Source organism: Corvus kubaryi, unplaced genomic scaffold (assembly GCF_017639235.1).
Source record: "Corvus kubaryi isolate FWS band 111438036 unplaced genomic scaffold, C.kubaryi_AGA036_p1.0 37396, whole genome shotgun sequence".
Classification (NCBI taxonomy): Eukaryota; Metazoa; Chordata; class Aves; order Passeriformes; family Corvidae; genus Corvus; species Corvus kubaryi.
The window spans coordinates 26,060,222-26,081,961 of NW_024581135.1; the positions used below are offsets into that span (position 1 = coordinate 26,060,222).

The following is a 21,740-nucleotide window of genomic DNA, read 5'->3' on the forward strand; positions in this document are numbered from 1 at the left end:
AACCAGGAATGTTCATTAATCTCACTGCCACAGTGTAAGGTCTTTCAAGAAGATGGCTGTGGTGCTACCAACAGAAAACAAGATTTCTAGCCTCTTTAATGAGTCAGGCAGTCCCTTTATCTTGATGATTATAACTCCTGAAAAATACAACAGAAGGAAAATCCATGTGGAAAATCTATGTGGAGTTCTGCTGAGCAGTTTTTCTTAAGCCCTGTGCTTTTCACTAGCCTTTTCAATCACATCATCCTAAACACTGCTTGATTATATATGAAAAAAAGCTTCAGAATATGTAATTTACCTAGCTTTGCTCCCAGAGCTTCCAAAAATATTTTATGTTCACCGGAGTGAAATTTATTTTCTTTGTAATCACAGAAAAAATTCTGTAAAAACTAGGAGTATTTTCTTTCTTGGAAAGCTGGTATAGTTTCTGTGACATAACTAAAATCCTTAAAAGTATGCAAATTTTCTTGAACCATAACTGGTTTTGAGCATATACAAATATATTTATTTACTATTTTTATGCACCTCCTGCAAAACAGTGATAGTAAGTAACTGACTCTATATTTTTTTTCTCTCTGAAGTGGTACTGAATAATTTCCATTTCTCAGATCTTCAAAATCCTTCTGTACATTACAGGGGAAAAAGTTTTCCTTGTTGCTGGCATCAACAAGAAATACACCATTCCAAGGAAGTAACTCGACCATGGCATATCAACAGCTAAAGAGAGAGAAATGAGCAATTGTTTGCACTGCTGAGGAATCCACAGCACAGGAGCTGGAAACCACCAACAGAAAAGGGACACAGCTCTCCAAAATGTTCCTGGTGAAGTCAGTAAATGCAGAAATCTGTCATGCTGTGTTATTACAAGGCAGCATCCGAGACACTTTAAAGAGTCTCTTTTAAGAGACATGGCATCAATTACCTTAAGTAGTTCAGTGAAGTTGTAAGGTGAATGGTAGTTTCTGTCATTTACAAGCTGGTGAAATTACTTGGTTGATGAGGTCAGAAAAGGACCTGCAAACATGCTCAGCTGTAGAGAAGAACTCCTGGTGCAAAGCAGTTTGTTGGGCTGAAAAGTAGAACAGATTTTAAGTCTTTCCAAGCTTTTGGATGCTTCCAGAGCACAAGAAAACTCTTTATAAATCTCTAAGATAACTCTGTAGAAACACCAGCTTTTTCTGTCATATTCCTTATTACATCCTCATTATCAAAAGTGAGGCATCCTGAGTGTTGAACGAAGCTCTGCTGTGTAAGACCATTGATTACAGAGGGATTTTGTACTGCTGGAAGTCTCCTAGGATTAGAGTTATAGTTACAGTGTCACAGAAGTGGCAAGAGCAAAGACCTTCTGTGCCCTCACCAGTTCAAGTTCACTCCTTAATTGACTGCCAAGACTGATTTCCTTTTAGGAGCTTTGGCTCATCCAGTTCCAAATCAGTCCAGCATTAGGGGCTATATCTGGAATATGCTCTACCTTACCATATAGAATAATACTACAAAGGCTAAAGCAAGATTCTGAGTTTCTCTGAGGGTTACATGATAATGAACAATATTATGGAGTAAACTGGATGAAGGTAAGAAGACAGTGTCAAGATGACTGGAGAACTTATACCTGGTCGGGTTTGGAGAGAAAACGTATCCTTCAGTTTTATCATTAGCAGTTCCACTTCCTCTCTGACTTTCTTCTCATCAGGTAGTATCTGCATTGCAGTGGGAATAAGAACTGTATTCCTCATTCCACTGAGAGAGTCTTCTGTCAGTTTAGGCAGATATGTTTGTTTCTCTTTTGCTTTTTTTTGCTGTCCCATAAAGTGTTTGTCACTCCGCAGGGACACTGACTCCAGTGGGTCATCTGAGAACATAAAGTCAACTGCAGTGGAAACCTCAGGTGCCTGTAAAAGCTGCATTCTATTTACAGGGTTTGGGGGATTCAAAGAATTCCATTCTGCATGTGTTCTGGAAGTGGGTCTTATCTGGGCAGGATTTAATTCACCCTGCATTCTCCTTTCCAGCAGAACATGTGGATTTCTTGGCATTGTATTATGACACTGTGCAAAAGAATTCTCTGATGACTGCAACACTGTCTACAATAGACAAAACACAGAAAATACACTGTGAAAATAATTGATATTTCAGTTAGCCAGTAGTACTAAAACAGCATTGCAGAAAGTGCTACAAAAATGCTGCAGGGGGAAAATATGTATGCATTTTCTGTGAAATAAGGGCCTTTCAAGAATCTCAGAAATAATTGTAATGATAAGAATCACTACAATTGAGAAGAGACAAAATATTTTCTATAAGATGTCTGTATTACATCCCAATAAAAGAAATTAGAAATGACATTTTATTCATTCAGTGCCAGCACTTTGACTCTTCTCTGAAGAACAGACAGCAATGAAGTATCTAACACTTCTGTTGGACACCATTTTCTCATTCTTATTGGAATATTCATTATTTTCACTGCAGTAGTATTTAAACATCCTAACATGGATATCTGTGCTAATGCCAGATACACACAGAATGACAAGAAAATCCCTACTGCAAAGACCTTACATGCTTTCTCTGAAGAAAAGAGCCTAAGATGACTGCAAATACAGTGAAAGGTGCATGAAATAGTATTAAGAGTGCTGTTCTGCGGGAAAAGCAGTTGTTAGTATTCAATAATGGCTCGTAGCTGTGATGATTCTTGATATACCTATCACTATACCTTTACTTCTTCCTTCATGTGCTGCAGCATCATTTGCAGGTTTTCATGGCTTACTCTCAGTCTTTGGAGTTTTGCCTCTATTTTGCAGCTTTTTTCTTCCTGGCAGTTATGAAGAAATTGCATTTCGTCCTTCCATTTTTTGAACTGCTTCTTCATGTACCTACCAGAGATAGAGGAGGGTGGGATTTTTGCTTGGCCACACATACACAAATATACGCAGTCACAGAAACAAGCAAACGCTCTAGCACAACCTTTACCCCTCTACTAGTTCAGGAAGTTTTTGTCAGCTTTGGGATTAGAGGCCAATATTTCAGGAGCTTGACTGTATCCATGGAGTTAGCAAAAATATGAGTGTTCTAGATGAGGAAAAATGAGAGCTGAGTGGAACTATGGCCAGGACTGAACCTTGCATCCTGGGGTTTTACCTTTCCCACAAAGGTGGCTGCAACAGGAGAGACAATAGCAGTCCCTTTGTATAGAAGCAAACTACTTACAGCGAATCCCTGACCTGCAAAAGATTCCCATTACATGCCTGGGCAACAATGAAGTAAAAGTAGCTTCTACCCCTTTGATAGAGTTTTTTCTTGCTCGTGGTATTCTCTGCAGTGTCTTTGATTATACCAATAGCTTCTGCACAGGCCACTTGTCCTTGAAAAAACACTGCAATTTTTTGCAATTAGAAGTACCACCCTCCCATGCACACAGAGATTTAGAAATTACCTACTCAGAGCATAGGTAATATAATATAACCCATAATTCTGTTCTAGTTGTGATTTCTCTAAGAAGTCAGGGTAAAAATAGTTTTGCTTTCCTCATGGCTGAGGTAGAGACAGTAAAGTTTGTTAACACTACAATAATAAACCCAACTGCTTCATATGACAGATGTGAAATAGTTATCTGCCTTGCTTAGTTACATTCAGAAGTTCATCTGATTCACTTTCTTTTGGTTATGCTTTGGCTTAGAGACAAGAGCCCCATCAGTTTCACTTGAATTATGCAAGATTTGTCTGAATGGGACAGCAAGTCAGACCATCTAAAATTCAAATTAATACTACAGTGGTCCATTATAACAACATTTAAGGGCTCCTCACTGTAAAATGCTGTCTTCCTTCAACTCAGAGCCCAGTTCTGTGAACAGACATGTGAATGCTGGAAGCTGGTCCACAAACAAGAATAAAGAGCTTCCCATGAGTAATGTGATTCATTCACCCAGTACTATGATAAGCTCTGGGTCAGAGGGTGATGCAGCATTACAGGAGCAGGCATCCCAAATATCCTCTCAAGGATTGCTAATCTAAATGAAAACTAAAGATCTTTGCCATATCTCTCTAAGTGAAAACAGACTTAAAATGAAACTGCAGTTGTTTAGCTCTAATCTTGGAGTGCCCTAGTGTGAATTTGGAGCAGCAATTGTACTTAGAATGAAACAGAACAGGAACAGAGGGAACTAAACATACTGAAGGAAATAAAGAGAGTAGATTCAGGATCGAATTCTACATTTTGCTGTAATTCCATCAGTTTCAGTGGTCATAGGCATGGTTATCTAGAGAGCACATTTATATACAACTACAAAAATGAAGGAGTGGAAGGCAAAAATGCAAGTAAGAGGTAAGCATCATTGCTCATACACCAACTTTCTCCCCGTCATGCCACCCAAGCAAACAAGCCTCTCAAGAAATTTTTAATTTAGGAATTAACATTTTACAGTGTCGAAGGTTTGAATATCAGAAGGAACTTCTGTGATAAACTCTTATGGATTTTATACCAATAGTTATTGTATTCAGCCTATTAATTTCTATTCAATGTACAGCATATTTTTTAGGAAGAAATCCTACTTTGATTTAAAAGCTTCATGCAAATTATGAAATTTGTTTTCATTAAGCCTTATTCAGAGAAAAATTTGAAAAAGTATGCTATTCTGACATTTTTACGTGGATGAACATCTTTTTGCCTAAAAATTACTTTTAGAAATATATACTAGCAGTTGCAGAAATGCTGATGAATGCAAACCAAAATGTTTTGCTTTGCCATTGTTTTTTCAGTGATCTCCATCAAAAAATTCTTGTTGCTGAATTTTCACTATTCATCCTCATTTGATAGGATCTTTTTTAAATCTCAAAATCTCCAAAGTATGGAAAAATCATCTGTCTTCTAGCCCTCCAGCTGGCACAGCACTGCCCACCAGTCTTCGGTCAGTGTACTATTGCATTTACCTACCTGCTGTCACTCTGAATGCTTTTAATGGATTCGTGCATTTTTAACACATCTGCTTCAAAAGAGACTATTGCCTAAAACAAAAAGAAGTATGTGTCCATAACTTTATCAGCAATACCATTTTTATATGCAAGTTTTACTATAAGAGTGCAAGGCAAATTTTGGATTTTGTGTGTTTTACAGATTTACTAGTTAGCTTTTTAAATCTAACGTATTACAATCAACAGATGCATTAAAGTATTTCTAATGGCTGGAAAATTTATTCTATAGAACAAATTCTTTGCTCTATGACAAATTTAAGTGTATGAGAATTTGTTTGAAACTAGAACAAATCCATACCCTTAAAAATTTCTATAAAATGGAATATTCTGATCTGGGAATAATCTCTCCCAAGTCCCACAACTGCTTTGAGACAAGGAGATGGAGAAAGAGACTGTATGTAGAAGAGAGAAGAGAAACTCCTGGACTTAGATGGAAGTAGCATTCTCTGGACCATGCAGGGAACAGGAGCCAGAAGTCAGGGAGACAAACACTTTCCAGCTAAGCTACTTTTGAGACATGATATAAATTGGGCAGGAACAAGGGCCACCAGGAAATCATGAGACTAAGAGCTGGATCACCCAGGACCTCCATGTTCATGGATTCTATTAAAAGCAAGCATTAGACTTACTGTCCACATCTTTTGAATCAAAGTGGAAATAATCTGCACTATAAGATCTTGGAAATCAGTATAAAACTGCTCAAAAGGAATTCTCAGCCCAGAGAGAAAACAAACAGGAGAGCAATGCACCTGAAAGAATCCCAGCACGGGGATGCAAGTCCTGTCCTGCTGTTTTCTAAAATGACAAATGCCAACAGTCAAAATTCTATGTTTAAGCAATGTCTGCCCACAACTTCTCCTGCAGATATCTGCTGGCTGGCACTATATCTTGAGCTGAGCAACGGAGTTCTAAAAGACAGGTCTTCCAAAGGCCAGCACAGGAGTAGCAGCCAAAGGAGTGACCTGACACACAGGGGCCAGCTCTCTGTTACTGCACCCCTTGGCTCCTGGGAAGAACAAGATGAGTGGATGACACAAACTGGTTTGAACACAACCAGTGTTCCTATATTCTGAATAAATGCAGAGCTACCAATCTCTCAAAAAATATAGAAACAAAAAATTGCTATGTACTTACTCTTAGCTACACTGTCCTACCCACTCTTTTAGCATTGTTTCTATGGAGGGAACCTGGGAATGGATTAATGGAGACCTTTTGTGCATTAGCTATTTTAGCTGGAGTGGACACTGCTCTGGGTTTATCCTAAGAGCACCCATTCTGTCCTCTTGCTATTTCCATGGTAACAAAAATGGCCTGAGCCTAATAAGAATTCAGGCATTCTTCTTTGACATTTGCTTGCAGTAGGAAGACATGATGGCCTTTTTTACTGTCAGAACAGCGAGAGGACTCCAGACTCATCTAGACTTTAACATGCTACTCTACAACAACTCAAAAAACCCCAAAGCAAATATTTTTACAGGTGCTTCTGAAGGTCATGGAAGTTAAGGAGTTAGTCAATAATCTTGGGAAGATACCAAGTTCAAACTTCACTAAGTGTTCAGATTCCACATTTTTTTCCAAAAGTGAGGAATTAACAGAAAGGTGAAGCTGCCCATTACATTTTCATTGGAATTAGAAGGCAATTAGATAATTAACTTGCTAGGTCTTCTTCACAGCTTTAGCACTATTATTGCTTCACGTTTTGCTCACCTGTGCTATTGTCTTGCCTTGCTCTGGTGTCTTGTTGTTATTGTCACTCCTCTGCATTACAGTCCTGTTTTCAGGTGTGAACCTGGGTGACTCTGGGACAGAACTGTCCATTGGGAAAGACACATTTTCAGGACCAGGTAGTGATGAAGCACTGAATTCCACAGGAGGACTGCATACCAACAGAGAAATAATGAGTAGGGAAAGGATCAGGACTCACATGGTTTTGCTAGCCAGGAAGAGCCAAATAAAGCTAATGCAGTGTAAATAGACAGACAGATGTGCTATTGACTAAGCAAGACATAAAGTTTACCTATGCCTGCTGGCATATTTTGGTTGAAAGAATTAAATTCCTGAAAACAAATTCCACTCCCCCAACAGAATCTCAGCAACAGGTTCTTCTTTCCACCCATTTAGTCTCTGCAATTTGCTGCTTCTCTTTTTTGCTTCCTATAGCCAAAAGTTAAATATATTAGGAAATTCAAGTACAAAAAATAGCAAAGTATGCTGCTGTTTAGTCCATTCGATGCTAGGAAAAGCCTAGATATTTATCAGCCCCACAGTGACACCTGTAACAGCAACCTCAAATTCTTCTTTGTCTCGTTGCTACGCAAAAAGTAGATAAGCGAACCCCCACAGAATTAAAGAGAAATCTTGATTTCTTCCAGAAAGATTGAATTACATTCAAAATGATTAAATATTGTTTTGTTGCTGAATACAAGAGAGGAAATATTAGCAATGAAAGATGTTTTGCATTTCACCACATTCTAAAAAACAAACATATAATATTCTCAAACAAATAAAGTTCTCCATGAGGATCACTGTAACTACCATCCATTGGTCTTATAGTATACAAAAAATTGTTTTCTAACTGCAAACCTACCAGAGTAGCACAATCCAGTTTTATAAACAGATTTTTCTCCTCCTTCACATAAAGATGAAATTAATTATTTTAGAGAGGACTGACCATTTTTTCCCTATTTCAGTCTCACTGAAGCCTCATTTGGAGAACATGTGTCAGATGCAAGACATTTGCTAGATCTTTATACAACTAGGAAGGAATCTCACCCTTTGTATGTTTGTAGTGCTAATCTCCTATGATCATTCCCTTCAGTTTCTACACCTAAGTATCAACCAAATCTCATAGCAAGGAGGGAGAAACTATTGGGAAAAATCTCAACATAACCTCCAATGCTCATTATTAAACACTGTGATCAGTAGAAATACAGTAATAACTTTAAATATTAACCAAAGGACATGAAACAACTGGTCTGAAAGAAGAGGAATGGTGAGATCAGTTGCTTGCTACTGTGAGTAGTTCCAGAGGCCTCCAATTTAGTGGGACTTGAGTAGAATGCCTGTCAGTGAATGCACTGTGGGTCACATGTAGAAAGTATTCACAGTTAATTTCCAATGGATTTGTCACAGAGGAGGTGCTTAAAAACCCATGCAGTTGTGAAAGGTAGTAAATACTTGCAATGCTTGACCCTAGACTGAGTATAAGAAATGGAATGGAGTGAAAGAGACAACATAAGGAAGTAGGGAAGTAAGACACAAGCAGGTTGTATTTTATAAGACAACTGATCATTAGGTTGTCAGCATGGTTAAGCTACAGAACAATGTGCAGCAACTTCTCAGTTATTTTTTCCCCTTTTAATAGGGGAAAAATAATGAAAAACCAATGGTATCTGTCATAACAAAACCCCTTACTCAAAGGACACAAACAAGCAATATTCCACAGCCTGACATTCAGAGATTATAAATTCATCTGAAACTGAAACTCACAAAGTCTTTTTGTGAGAAAGGAAGTGCCTCTCCTCCACTGATTCCAGAGTTGTCCTTCTCTGAGCCTCCTTTCTTCTGCAGCGCTCTTGAAACAGGTTGTTCCTGATGGTGCGGAGAAAGTGCTTTGCATTCGCCTTTGCTGACATCTGTTGGAATGAGGGATAATAAAGAAGAAAGGGAATTTTCAAACAGGTACTGCCCAGAAGCAGACACAGTCCAAGGCAAAGGCAGAAAGCAAAGGTCCACCTTTTCACCATCTGACGAGGCTCATGGCTGCTATCTGAGCCCTGGAAGAGGAGCTGAGGCGGGTGGTGATGCAGGACCACAGGCAAGGGCAGATCCAATTCCTTTAGGAAAAACACTGCCTGGACAAAAGTCAGGCAGCCTGGAAATGCCTGACACAGGATTTTGGTAGTTACAATGATTAAGCTCACAGTCACAACAATAATTCTGCTGACTAATATCTAAGGAAGAAATACTTTTATACTTGTATAAAGCATTAGTAGATATAGTCTTCCATGGCTCACATCCTCCTCTCACAGAATATAGTAAAATACACATCCATTTATCACAGGAGTGTCAGGCTCATGTACAACAACTAAACTCAGTAGCTGTATTATTGGATGACATAAAACAATTCTGGTCCAGGAGGTGACTGCTGCAGAACATGGGGTGAGCCCTGACAGACTGAGCAGGAAAACACAAAGAAAACACACCACATCCCTCCTAGGGCTTCTCAACGTGGTAGTAACATTACCACAAGGTGTCAGCACGGTAAGGAAAAACAGTGCAGATATCTCAAACCCCCACTCAGCAGCTCAATCCCTGACAAAGGCAGTGTGAAAACTTACCCAGACAAGGACAGCATCTGCTAAGAGTGGAAGGTATGGGGATAGCAACTTACTGCTGATTACTTTATGTCCCACACGACAGATATAAAAATCCTATCTGTCATAGTGAGTAGCTTATCTTTTAAATTTTGGTATAGATTTTGGCCTGTATTGCAATATTTGGTTTATAAAGTAATATTTACAGGGTTAGTGTTAGACTAGGGTTTCACAAAGGAAGCCGAAGTTCAGTGATTCAATTGCAATACTGCAGCAACAAGATGGCTGCAATCCAGGCTGTAACATCTCCTGCCTTGCTTTATCTCTCTTGCCCTTCCTTCTGGTGCTCCCACAAACACACACTCCCATTCACTCTCCATTCACACTAATTTTAATGTCTCTACTTAGAAATCTCTACATGAGGAGATTAGTTAACATCTGATTCTGCTACTTTCTCACAGATGGAATATGAAGAACAATATTTGGGGGACTGAACTATTATTTTTAATGCAGATACTGAGCATCCAGATATAATTTCTCACAGCGTTAGCAATAGGGTTTTGTTTTCAGAAAGAGAGCAATGAAGTAACAACAGTTTAATGCTACCCCAGACAAAGGGTGACTACAGGAGCAGTCTAACAGTCTTTAATTTTAGTGTAGACACTGACTACCCAGGTATCTTTCACATTAACTGCAGAGGATTGAGGAGACCAGGAAGTACAGCTTAGTGGACCTTCCTTAAGTGCTGTTCAGCTCACTTACTGGAACAGAAGGATACTGTTATACAGAGCCACAAAAACCCCATCTGCTGCTGTGTACAAGATCTGGAATCTCCTGCTCAAAGGAGAAGCTGATCTTCCAAACACAAATTCCCAGTGTTGTACTTTGCCACTAGTGTGATGGTAACACAAGTTGCCCCTGTAATGGAGTCTAAGTATGTGATCTTAGTTGGGCACATGCTACCTCTTTGTCCTGTATCCCTAACTGACAGAGACAAATGAGTCAGAAAAGCTTACAATAAAGTGGAAAAACTGAAGACATTCAGAAAAGAGAGAAAAAGAAAGACATTTCATGCAGGAGTTTGTACAACTTTAGGATGAATTAATTTCTCAATGAGTCTGCATTGGGATTGGGATGAAGGCGCATTGGGACACTAAGGGGACTTTTCACAGGCTTAAGGATTATCTGCTAACAGAAAACTTGCCATATCTCACAGAATACAGTAAAATACACACCCATTTGCCATAAAACTCCTTAAGAAGAAGACTTGCACTGGGATACTTCATAGCTCTATTCAGTTATTTCAGAAAAAATCACTCATTCTAAAGTTAGAAGCCTGCTTTATTTCTTTTCCTGTCTCACTGTTCCCAGACTACTAATGCTAATATGTCATGGCCATTATGGCTAATACACACATAATTATAGTGAATGTAGTTCAAGAATCTACTGCTTACTTGTCTATGTGAAGAACCTCAACACAGAAATGAATCAGTACAATGAGACTCTACCTGTACACAGTGTTCCACAACAGGATGTGATCTCTTATGGGGTTTGCAGAGACGGCCAGTGAAAAAGCAGGCTTGGCAAAGATCAAAATTGAGGCACTTTAAACAGCGATACCTGTGGGGGAAAACAAAAGGCTTTATTTACTTCCCCGCAAGTAAGAACTTGGTGTAAGTAACCTTGATTACTGGAAGTCCAGATCCCTGGGCTCTGGAAAAGAAACATCTTTGTTAGAGTAATGACTTTCCTCAGCATTCTCGGAACTCAGGTTATTTTGTCCAAATGACTGTGGACTATTCTCTGAACCCACCAATGGTTTTGATATTATTTATTTGCTGCATTGAAATGCAGTCCATGGAAGAAACCATTGTTCTAGCACCATTTCCAATTTTTGAGAATGCAGTTAAAACTTCATATGCTTCTTATGCACCAGCTTACCTCTATTTGCTGCTGCTCTCATGGAACTGTAATATTGACATAGGATTTGTAAGCAAAAATCTAAAAATGCAAGAAACTAAACCTGCAAGCTTACTGTTAGTGAAAATACAGTAACAGTAAAATGCTTTCCTGAGCTTTCTGGTCAGAAGGTAACGGAGAGGGTTCTTTTTATACCATTATGCCATTTTATTCCATTACTTAGATGACCAAGATGCTAAGATGGAAAACTTAACTAGCCAGTTAATACAACTGGTTACAGGAAAAAGAACTGAGATACAGAGGTTTAATTTGCTTTACCTTTGGACTGCCAGTTTACCTTCAGCAAGTTTTCATAGTCACACCTATGCTAGTGAGCTAGAGAGAAGTAGGATGAAGGCTTGAGCACTAGACTGCAGCATTCTCTCCTTCCCTCTTTTCCTGGTTAAATTAGATTACGTCCAAAGTTTCTTGCTTAGTGCATCAGTTACAACCTGTAAGGTATGCAAACAATGGTAAGAACTAATTATGTGGATGCTAAAGACCACTGACACACCTGATGCCTGTAATGGGAAAAATCTTGCAGACTCTGCATCTAGCTTGGTGAGAAACCATTTCTGTGGCTGATAATCTGTAACATGTAGGGAGCCACAGGAGAACAGCAGGCTCCGATCTAAGCCAGGACAGGAATTTTTCTTCAACAATAGCTGCATTCAGAACCTAGAAAAAATACATGTCTCAGGTTCATACATTCACTTGAAAAAAACTGGTGTCTCATCTACAGACCCTAATAAAAGCTCTGATACTGGATTTTGCTAGCACAGATTTTCCATTCATGTAAAATGTTACTGGGTTCCAAAGGTTTTGGAATAAATGCAAGAGTCCTCAGTAGTATCTTACTGAGCATCTTTTCTACAGATACAAATCGTTCCATACTGTGAGACTGATGATCAGCCCTGCTCCTTTAAAGCAGATACTCGGGGATATTATGTGGTGATACACTTGAAGTTTTTAATCAATCAGCAACATTCAGAATAATCTCCCAGGACATCAGAATTTCACTCACCCCATGGAAACAGTCATGAATCGCAATTTCCACACAAGACCGAGTGCAGCCTTCTCCCACAATGGCTGGGATCTACATCAAAAAGAAAGGCTCAGAAACACCTCAATAAAAAACAGATGTTCCCATCATGCTCTGCTACGATGGTGACAGCACATAGATGATGAAGTATCTATAGCAATGCCATTTTACACACTGTTCTGAAGAAAAGCCATTCATATTCATACCATCAGTGTGCCGTTTCATAGTTCAGGGTGTGTCAGAATTATTTCTTTCCAACTCACTTACTGTAACAGATCAACATACTATGTTTCCACACTATAACAGTGAAGGACACTGAGTTTGAATCTCAGAGGTCGTTTTCAGACTCCATTTTCAGCACCAGTTCAGCTGGAAATACCTGTATGCTAAGGCAACTTGCTGCAACTGCAAGTTATTCTAGTGAGTACAGACATCTGAAGTTTGGGGTTGCTTTAGGAACAGTTGTATCCAGCTGTTTCCAGGACCTGTAAGCTCAGGCAACGTGAATGCACAGAGGCATTCACTAACGCAAGTGGTTATTTTGAGAAAAGGGACAGAATTTGATTCTTTTACTACTTTGCATGGTAGCTCCCTATGTCCACAGTGTCCTATTAACTTCAGTCATCAATCATGAGGTTTTTTTCTCCTAGGTTAGTACACTCCTTCAAAATCCGTTGTGTAACAGCACTGCAGCGACATTACCTGATTTAAGTCTGTTAGCAGGCTTCTCAGGGCACTGCGGGTAATCAAGGTCGCCTTCCCATCAGGGACAGCATAAAACTGGAAGAAAGCTGAAAACAAGAAAAAAGCTGGAATCCTAGCAGAGCCTGAATTGTCTTCAAGCTATCTTCAAACTGCTATGGTAATTGCAGTCTACCAAATACTACACTTTATTATGTACCTAACAGGCTCTCAGCAACTGCTGTGACCATACTTCTCCCTAGGGTGAGGGAAAGAGAAGGAAAGCAAGGAAGAAAGCAATGAACTCATTCTCACAACATTAAGAAAACTATTTAAGTATGTTTATACAAGAAGTGCTCTATTTAAATCGTGAATTGCTATTTTAAAACTATGGGGTTTCTGTTCTTTTCTGCTAGGCAAATAGAAGCTCTCCTTATCTTAAGCTTTATTATGACCTCTTTGGAGGCTCTTTATTGCAAAGACAGCTACAGACATTGATTGAAAAGCATTATTCTCCTACAGCCTTTCTCTACAACTAAGCAGTCAAAATAATTTACTTTTTTGCATGGTAGAGCTGTACTTCCTTTTAAGGTAAAAAAATTACAATAGAAATTTTCCTCAATGTTCAATATTTCAGGCAGTGTATAAAATCATACATTTCCCACCTCTCTATTTAGCCAGTAGAGTGTCTCCTGAAAGGGAAATTAAGGCAGCTGCAGCAGATCTAGTTTTGACATACCCTGTTCCAGATCTAGGAAAATGAAATAAGTTATACTACATTCACTGAGAATATAAAAACTGACACATCTAAAGAATAGAATATTTCTATGTAGGAAGAAAACTTCAAAATAGGTACCCTTTTATATGTATAAATACAACTGACGTAACATTTCAATGATATTTAGTCTAAAACCCTTTGTCACCGAACATAACTGCAGAGTTAACTGTTCCAAGATACCATGCAATCATAAAACAAAAAACCATCTCCTTCAAAGACTTCTTATTCCAAGTAAAATGTAATTTTACATGTACAATGTATGTCCTAAAAAAATTCTGCTCTTTTTTGTGGAAAGCCTTCCCAAACACAGTAGCGAATAAAGGATGCAATCTGAGTTTTGCATATATCATCAGGAAGCTCCACTATGGCCCCAGATCTGCATCGAGCTTCTCTTGGGCTGATTACATTTAATTTCACTGAAACTCAATTTAATCAAAAGGATATATGCAGGAGCAGGACTTTAGTTTTGACTGTTAGATAATAAATAATGGAGATTAATTTAGACTCCAATTTTGTGACATAGGCACCTAACAAAAAACACAATTATTTTTTTGTAAAGACAATGCAGACATGAATCGGAAACCAAAAATCAGGAAATCCTGGAAATCTATATTTAAGATATTACTTTTTCAAAGCTTCAACTGTCTTCAAGAGTCTTTAGATAAACCCACACTGTGTAAAGCTGCAATATAATCTCTAAAGTATGAGCTGCATGGGAAATTGTTGCTTTTCTAGAAATTTCAAAGAAAAAACTCCAAGACTAAAGCTAAAGTATACATTCAAACTCCCTTAAGATGTTCACGTAAGCTTATAAAGTAAACTACCACACAAACATGGAAAATTCCTAAGTGCTCCTCCTATGAAATACGTTCCAGTGTTATTAGTGGAGAATAGCCCTCTATAGAGAAGACATGACATGAAAATTATAAGAAGCTTTTTCTATCTTATATACATGTCAAGAAACTTGTGAAATTGCAGCAAAACAAAATGACAAGAGTCCTGATAAGAAGACTCTTCTAAAATATTTCCCTACAGTGCACACAAATTACAAAATACTCTTGCTATTTCTAGCTTTGTTTCTTAATACACCATTTATTCTTAGCATTAATTGATTTTTCTAAGTACAAAAAAATTTGATAAAATGGGACCTTAAGCAGTAGCGATTATATTAGTAATGAGTATTGATTCAAGGGAAAGTCCTGCAGACCACTTACATCTCATTTACTTTCAGTAAAAAACTTTGCTCTGATGTAGAAGGGAATAAATTTCACCTGTGGTAAATAACTTGCACAATGAACTTGGTCTTTCTCTTTTAAATTTGATACAATCACAAACAAATCCTGCCTTTAGTGAATTAACTCATTATTCACAAACAACACATAAGAAAAACACATTCTGTGAGCTGTTTCCTTATTATTTTCAGAAACTATTTGCTATTCACTAAGCTGCTCAGCTTGGTTATGAAACATCAATTTTGTTTCATAATTAGTAGATGAACTTTTTAAGCTAGAGAAAAATTAATAATGAAAAGTGACTGCCAAATTCTTGAACTGTGCATGGGTACTGTTCTCCAGAGGCAAATATGGATTCTTTTTCAGGAGTGTATCAAAATGTCTTGGAAGTCAGAAGAAGAGCTACTCTGTAAAGCTATTCAGAAAAAAAGTCAGCAAGGACTGGGAGAAGTCTCGATTTCCAGATAGTTTTGGAAACATTTGACCACTGGTTTTTTGATGCAGCTTTGTGCCTCATATTCCTACAGCTGAACTAGTCCCAGTTTTTCTACAAAGCAAAACCAATCAAAATGGGAGAGTTTCACACAGAAATGGTGTAAGAGTGGTAGAAACAGACTCAGTCTAGCAGTACTTGGGGTGGGAGCTAAATGATCTTTAAGGTCCCATCCAAAAAACCATTCTGTGACTCTATGGTACTTCACCATGGATCTGCACTTATTCTTCTTCTCACCTGTCATACACGGCAACCAACAGGCTCAATGTGAATTCAGCAGCTCTTCGATCTACCTGGCCTGGTTTTTCTAATCTTGCTCTTTGGAACAGTTTCATCAGCATTCTAGAGATTTGCTGCATGTTCAGAGAAATCTGGCTTTGTTCATTTGATAGGATGTGCTGAATCATAGAAACATCAATCAAATCCACTGTGGGAAAATTGAGGAAAAAATGAATGAGGATCCCTGTCTTTTCATGAATGGAAGCATGACAATTTATTAGAAATACCTAGATAAACCAAGTCTGTAAAATGAAGCCTAAAACAGTACACAACATAAAAAGAAAACGAGTACCTGTCTGCATTGGTACTTCCACAATGACACAGAGCATCAGGCAGATCAACCATATCAGGCCTGAGACCATGATAAATATATTCATAGAAGAGCATCCCCAAATGAAAAAAATATGTCCAAGGCCAACAAACTAGTTACCTTCTCTGTGCTACCCTGAAGACCTCACTTGCAATATTGGGCATTTTCAGCAACAGACTGTTTCAAATGGAAAATTCAAGATTTCAATGAAATTTAGCTCAATATGGAATTTACATCCAGTAATTTCAAAGTGAGCTAGGTGACCAGGACTTTGTTGCACAACTCTTTGCCTGCGGTGAATTCTAACTCACTTCAAAGACAGGAGGGAGAATGAATACTAACCAGGAGTTTTCTGGTCTATCGTATTTTATTTTGCTCTCATTAATTCCTATAGTCCAGTCAATGCATTTTCAATAAGCTATTATTATTTCCAATAAATCAGCTCCTAAGAAACACATTAGAATTTGACTATTCATGAGCATAATAATATACAGATAAAGATTAATAATTGTCAGTGATGTGTACATAGCAGTGTTTCAGATTGTGAAAATAATTTGATTCTCCCATAATTTTAGAATTTCACTAATGTATTTCCATCGACATTCAAAAGGGAAAAAAAGCAATTTGTGTATGAAGCACTATCTAGATCTTACGTGTTCATAATGCATTCTGAAATTCTAAGGTGGAAAATGAGAGAGCAAAGTAGCATAATAACTCATGGTGACAGCAACACAAATTTTATTCAGATTCTCCTCCCTGTAAAAGGACAGGGTTCTCTTTGGCTACTAACACTGGCAAAGACTTTGTACTGAGCGTAGTTTTAGGGCTGTTCTGTATACGGAGCTCTGAACATCATTGAAGGTCTCTGTGAAAGAAAACAAACACACATTCAATAGAGTGGTTCATTCAAAACTAACTAAAAATCAAACCAACCAAATTTGGAGTTTGGAGTTGATCAAAACTCTGAAGGAAAATTCGGGGGGAAAAAAAAAGAGAAGAAAAAGAAAGCATTTTCTTTTTTTTCAAATAACTGTGTGGGGGAACAGTCCTCTTTTAAACAGTGACACGACCCTTTTTTGGGAATCAAGTTTATTCATGGAGCAGAACAAGGGTTATGAGGTTACGCACTGCACATACTTTTAGCCAAGATCATAAAGAAATAGTATTTCTTCAGGCAAACAGGTTTTTTGATCAGAGATGCTCTTCTACAAGGAACAGTTTGTCAGTCTGCACAGCAGGGTTATTGTTTTGGATGCATATTGTTTCAAGCACTAAACAAATCTGTCAAGATCAACATGTGGGGACACTTGCAGAAGAAGACAAGCCATTTATCAGAGCAAATGACTGTTGACATCTCTGTTTAGCAAACTCACTCAATCTGCTTGACTAAATCCCATATCCTTATATCCTTATATGAGTTCAGTTTATTTCTTTCACGTCACTAAAGGATGTTTTTCTGAGTGGAAAGTAAGAGATGCTGACCATGACGTATACCTGATACTTTACACACATACCTAGAACTTCAAGACCAAAAAAAAAAGGCTTGTTCACTAAACTTCAGAAACTAGAAAGGGATTTATCAGTTATCCTCCTGTCCTCAGAGACTCTTTCTCCCTGTACTTCAGAGACGAGTTACACACAGTAGATTAAGGTTAAAGATAAGCAACAAATATGTATAAACGAGTAGAAATAACTTACAAAATACTTTACCTGTTTGGTCTGGAAACGAGCCAATCTGTGTGCAATGGTTTCCAACACATACACCAGATTAATATTAATAGCCAGCAAATTATGGGCTCTGTTGGTTCCCAGATGCTATCTAAGCTATAGAAAGATGCCAGTAACTGCTATACCATCTGTTTAGTCCTGCTCTTGTCATACTATGTTTTGTGATATTATTTGGAGATGTAGAGTAGCATGTCATACAACGTGAAAAATGAGTTTTGACTTCCACGCATCATCAGTTCTCCTTCCTCAATAAACTGATCCAAAGCCCTTTTGAAAGCAACAGAACAACTCCCCCACAGTTTTCAGTAGGCTATGGATTAAGTTCCAAATGCTTATTTTCAAATACAAATGCTACAAATATACACATGATCCAACTCAAACACCTTCCATGCACAGGATGATTTTCTAAGTGAAAGGAATCTGTTTCAGTAGCCATCTGCTACTCAATTCAAGTCCACCCTTACAGACAAAATGTGGTCTCAAAGTAGGGCATTCTGTGCCTGTCAAGCACAGTTCCAGAATTAACTTGTGAGGGCACACAAGTAAAATAGCAAAGAAAAAAAATCCCAACTAAAATACAAAGCATTTTAGAATTATTATTGATGAGATGCTATTTAGGGACATCGAAGTCTTTCATTTCTCATGAAGGGGAAGGGAGCTTCCCCTCTGGACAGAAAACCAGCATGTAATCATTCTGCTGTAGGTCAAATTTCACCTCAAGAAGCATAAATGCCCTTTGTTAACAAGCTGACAAAGGAGCTCCTACACACATAGAAGAGTGTGCTGATTCCTGACATCTTCAGCTGGTTACCTGCTATTCTGCATTTTGAGTTGTTTGCTCTGTGGCAGATGAGGTATACACTGAGATTTTGCATTCAAAAAGGGAGTGTATGACCATCCTTCATGCCTATTCCAGAATATGGGAAAAAAATTTAGCATATATTACAAATTAGGGAACATGTGATAATGGCAAGGAAGGTGCCAGGACAGATCCAACAATAAAGGTAGGACATCACAGCTGTGTAATTTGTCATTTACGTGCTACAGCACAGAGATTCTCAAGGTGGCATGATTTCATTACAATTCAATAGTTTCTGTTCAAAAAGACACAGAAATGCCTTTTGAGAAAAGTTAGGAAAAAATAAGAAAAATCCTTACCCTGCAAGTCTGGATCCATTTGAAATGAACAGATGGCATTAGGCATTCTATAACAAAACAAACCAAAGTGTAAAACCACATATTCTAGACAGAAACATATCGAACCATTCAAATTAAACCTTTTAATCTGAACAATTTACTGGATGCATTTCAGAAATTAAATTAAACAGAATTACATAAAACAAAATAGTTTTGGTGCCACGTGCAGAGAAATGCCAGCAAATTGCAAGCTCTCTCCATAGCACAAAATAGGAGTAATTCGAGTAACTGCAAAATTGTAGCAGGGCAGAACCAATCCTCAAAACAGTTTTAAGTACAGAAAATGGGATCTTTCAATATTAAGAGTCCGGTGTTCACATGCAGGATTACTACATGATCCATAGTGTACAATTTCAGGGCACAGAGGGCATATCTTTACACCAGACTCTTCCCAAGATTAATTGATTGCAATTACTCACACGTATTTTCTAAAATTTTCAACCAGAACTAAAGTTTTTAGGCTGAGCTGACATTCTTTCTTATTGATCTGATAAGGAAGGGGAAAAGGAAACTTAACCATGAATCTACTTGTTTAAACAACTCTGAAAGCAAAAGTAGTTATGTCCCTGTAATAATGGAAACTGAATGTCTCCCCTCAGGATTTATTCCACTAATGATCTAAACTACATTATATCTCCAAACACAGAAATATAAATACGAATTAACTGTAGTAACTATCTTTCAGTTAACACTGCAGTTGCACAACACTAGGTATAATGGATCTAAGTCACACAACATTCCAAAGGCCATCTGTATGACTTATTGTGGAGAAAAAAGGGAAAGTTTGCTAAAATAAATAAAAATTAGATAGTTGGAAATGATCTAAACCTTAAATAATAAATTTGGTGTTAAATCTGAACTTAAACAAATGTTCACATCTTACATTTTTTCAGTGAGAATCATTGATCATTTGTCATAAACATGACAGAACACTGGTCAATTATAAAGCATAAATATTCAATGATCTAAAATTATTGAGTCTACCATAAATATGCTTCTCACCATTTTAATTGGTGAAAGCTGCAACTTTGTGCTTCAGTCCCTAAATTTCAGTCATAACCTAAATTTAGATATTTAAAATACTGGGACACAGATTTGCTTTAATAGTCTTTTTCATTCAAGACTACAATGCCACAGTTTTTACCGAAGTCCTTCTTTGAAAGAAATACCACTATGTTTCTTTTCCACTATTCTATTTTCCTCCTTACTAAGGGTTCTGCAAGACTACAGCTCTGTCCAGCATTTACACAGGCATGTAACTTTGCCTATAGATATTCATATGCAATATATACGAAAATATTATACAATTGCTCCTAAAATAGCTGCAGTAGTAGATTTCCCTGCATAGCTTGACAGAAAAGTCCATGTATGGAAATCAATGAAATCAGAAGATGCTGAGCAATGAATTAAACATAAGTGTTTAGTGAAAGCTACATGTAGCAAACTAGAAGGTAGACTTACAAACACACAGCTTGCTTCCTTTTTTTTCTCTGTACCAGAGGTACATAAAATAAAGAAAGTGGATGGGATGAATGTAAAAATATCCAGGTTAAACTCACTTAAATTAGAACTCATTAGAATTTGCTCACTCAAATAAGAACAGATCCACTGACTTACTGAGTTATACAGCATGCATAACCTATGAGTGCTCGATACTTACTGTAAGATGAGAAGATCTCTACCCAGCGCAGCACAATGTCAAACATTTAAATTACCCATATGGAAAAACACTCTATAGTCTTGTACTAGGGTATTCATGGTCTCAAAGTTAAGCATGTGTTTATGTGTTTTACCAAACTGGCCATCATTGCACATCATCATATCTGTGAACCCTCCCTCCAGAAAGTTACAAAAGACATTATTAATGTATGTACAGGCTACATTTTCATATACAAAACTCTGTGAACAGTTCAGATCTTGATTGCAGTAGGACTGCCCGGGTGAAACGAGGAGAATCTACTTTAGCATTAGCACATGAACACAATATGAAAGTTGAAGCCCATGAAATCTGAAGTAACTTTGCTTACTGATACACTATTTCAGCCTGTGTGCTATATTTCAGTTACTTGTGCACTTTAATGATGAAAACCACTTAAGAAAACAAACAAAAATTAAAATTATGTACACGTGTACAGGAAATAAATTGTTACAGTTATAAACCCTGGTCCCATTAACAGGAATACTCCTATGTGCAGAACAAGGGTAGCCTTTTTCTTGAATCTTAGTGGAATGTGAAAGAAAAGTAACATTTAATTACTTGTATGTACTTTGCTTACCTTACAGGTTCTCAGAATATGTACTTGAGCAAATAAAATGCATTTTGAAGCATGCTACATAATTAAATTAAAGTACAGAGAAAGACAAGCCACATGAAGTAAGGCAGAAACCTCCCAATAGATCAATTGACTTGATCACAGAGACTTTTCTTCTTTTGAAATCAGACAACATATGATCAACATTTTAAATATGCATAAAAGAACCTACAATTACTTTTGTTTCCTGTAAAGGGTGAAAACATTCTATGTTTTGTTCAAAGGCCAAAATGATTGTCTCCTCTTAAATACAGTAGCTGCACTTACCTTCCTCTCATTACTTACTAAAGGTCCAGAAGTCAGATGACATCGCCAGAGAAGTCCAGTAGTTTTACAGCACTTAAAAGTTGACTTCAAGACACAGTTCCAAAGGTTTTGCTTTTAAATTAAAGCTGCTCACAAAAAATGCCTAGCAAAGGCCCAGATCAAAGTATCAGGTAATTGTCTAAGC

At 37.6% G+C, this 21,740-nt stretch overlaps 1 protein-coding gene across 1 annotated transcript; it reads right to left on the minus strand.

The window, feature by feature from the left end:
* Nucleotides 1-94: 94 nt before the first annotated feature.
* DYTN (dystrotelin) lies at nucleotides 95-21,413 on the minus strand. Its single transcript, XM_042040667.1, is given in 15 exon segments — nucleotides 95-137; nucleotides 923-1,069; nucleotides 1,613-2,084; nucleotides 2,708-2,867; nucleotides 4,925-4,995; nucleotides 6,670-6,838; nucleotides 8,452-8,597; nucleotides 10,787-10,898; nucleotides 11,752-11,915; nucleotides 12,262-12,333; nucleotides 12,982-13,070; nucleotides 13,626-13,711; nucleotides 15,701-15,890; nucleotides 16,843-16,917; nucleotides 18,939-21,413. Coding segments are annotated over 14 exon segments (1,956 nt in total). The 5' UTR covers nucleotides 18,985-21,413; the 3' UTR covers nucleotides 95-137; nucleotides 923-965.
* Nucleotides 21,414-21,740: the final 327 nt, after the last annotated feature.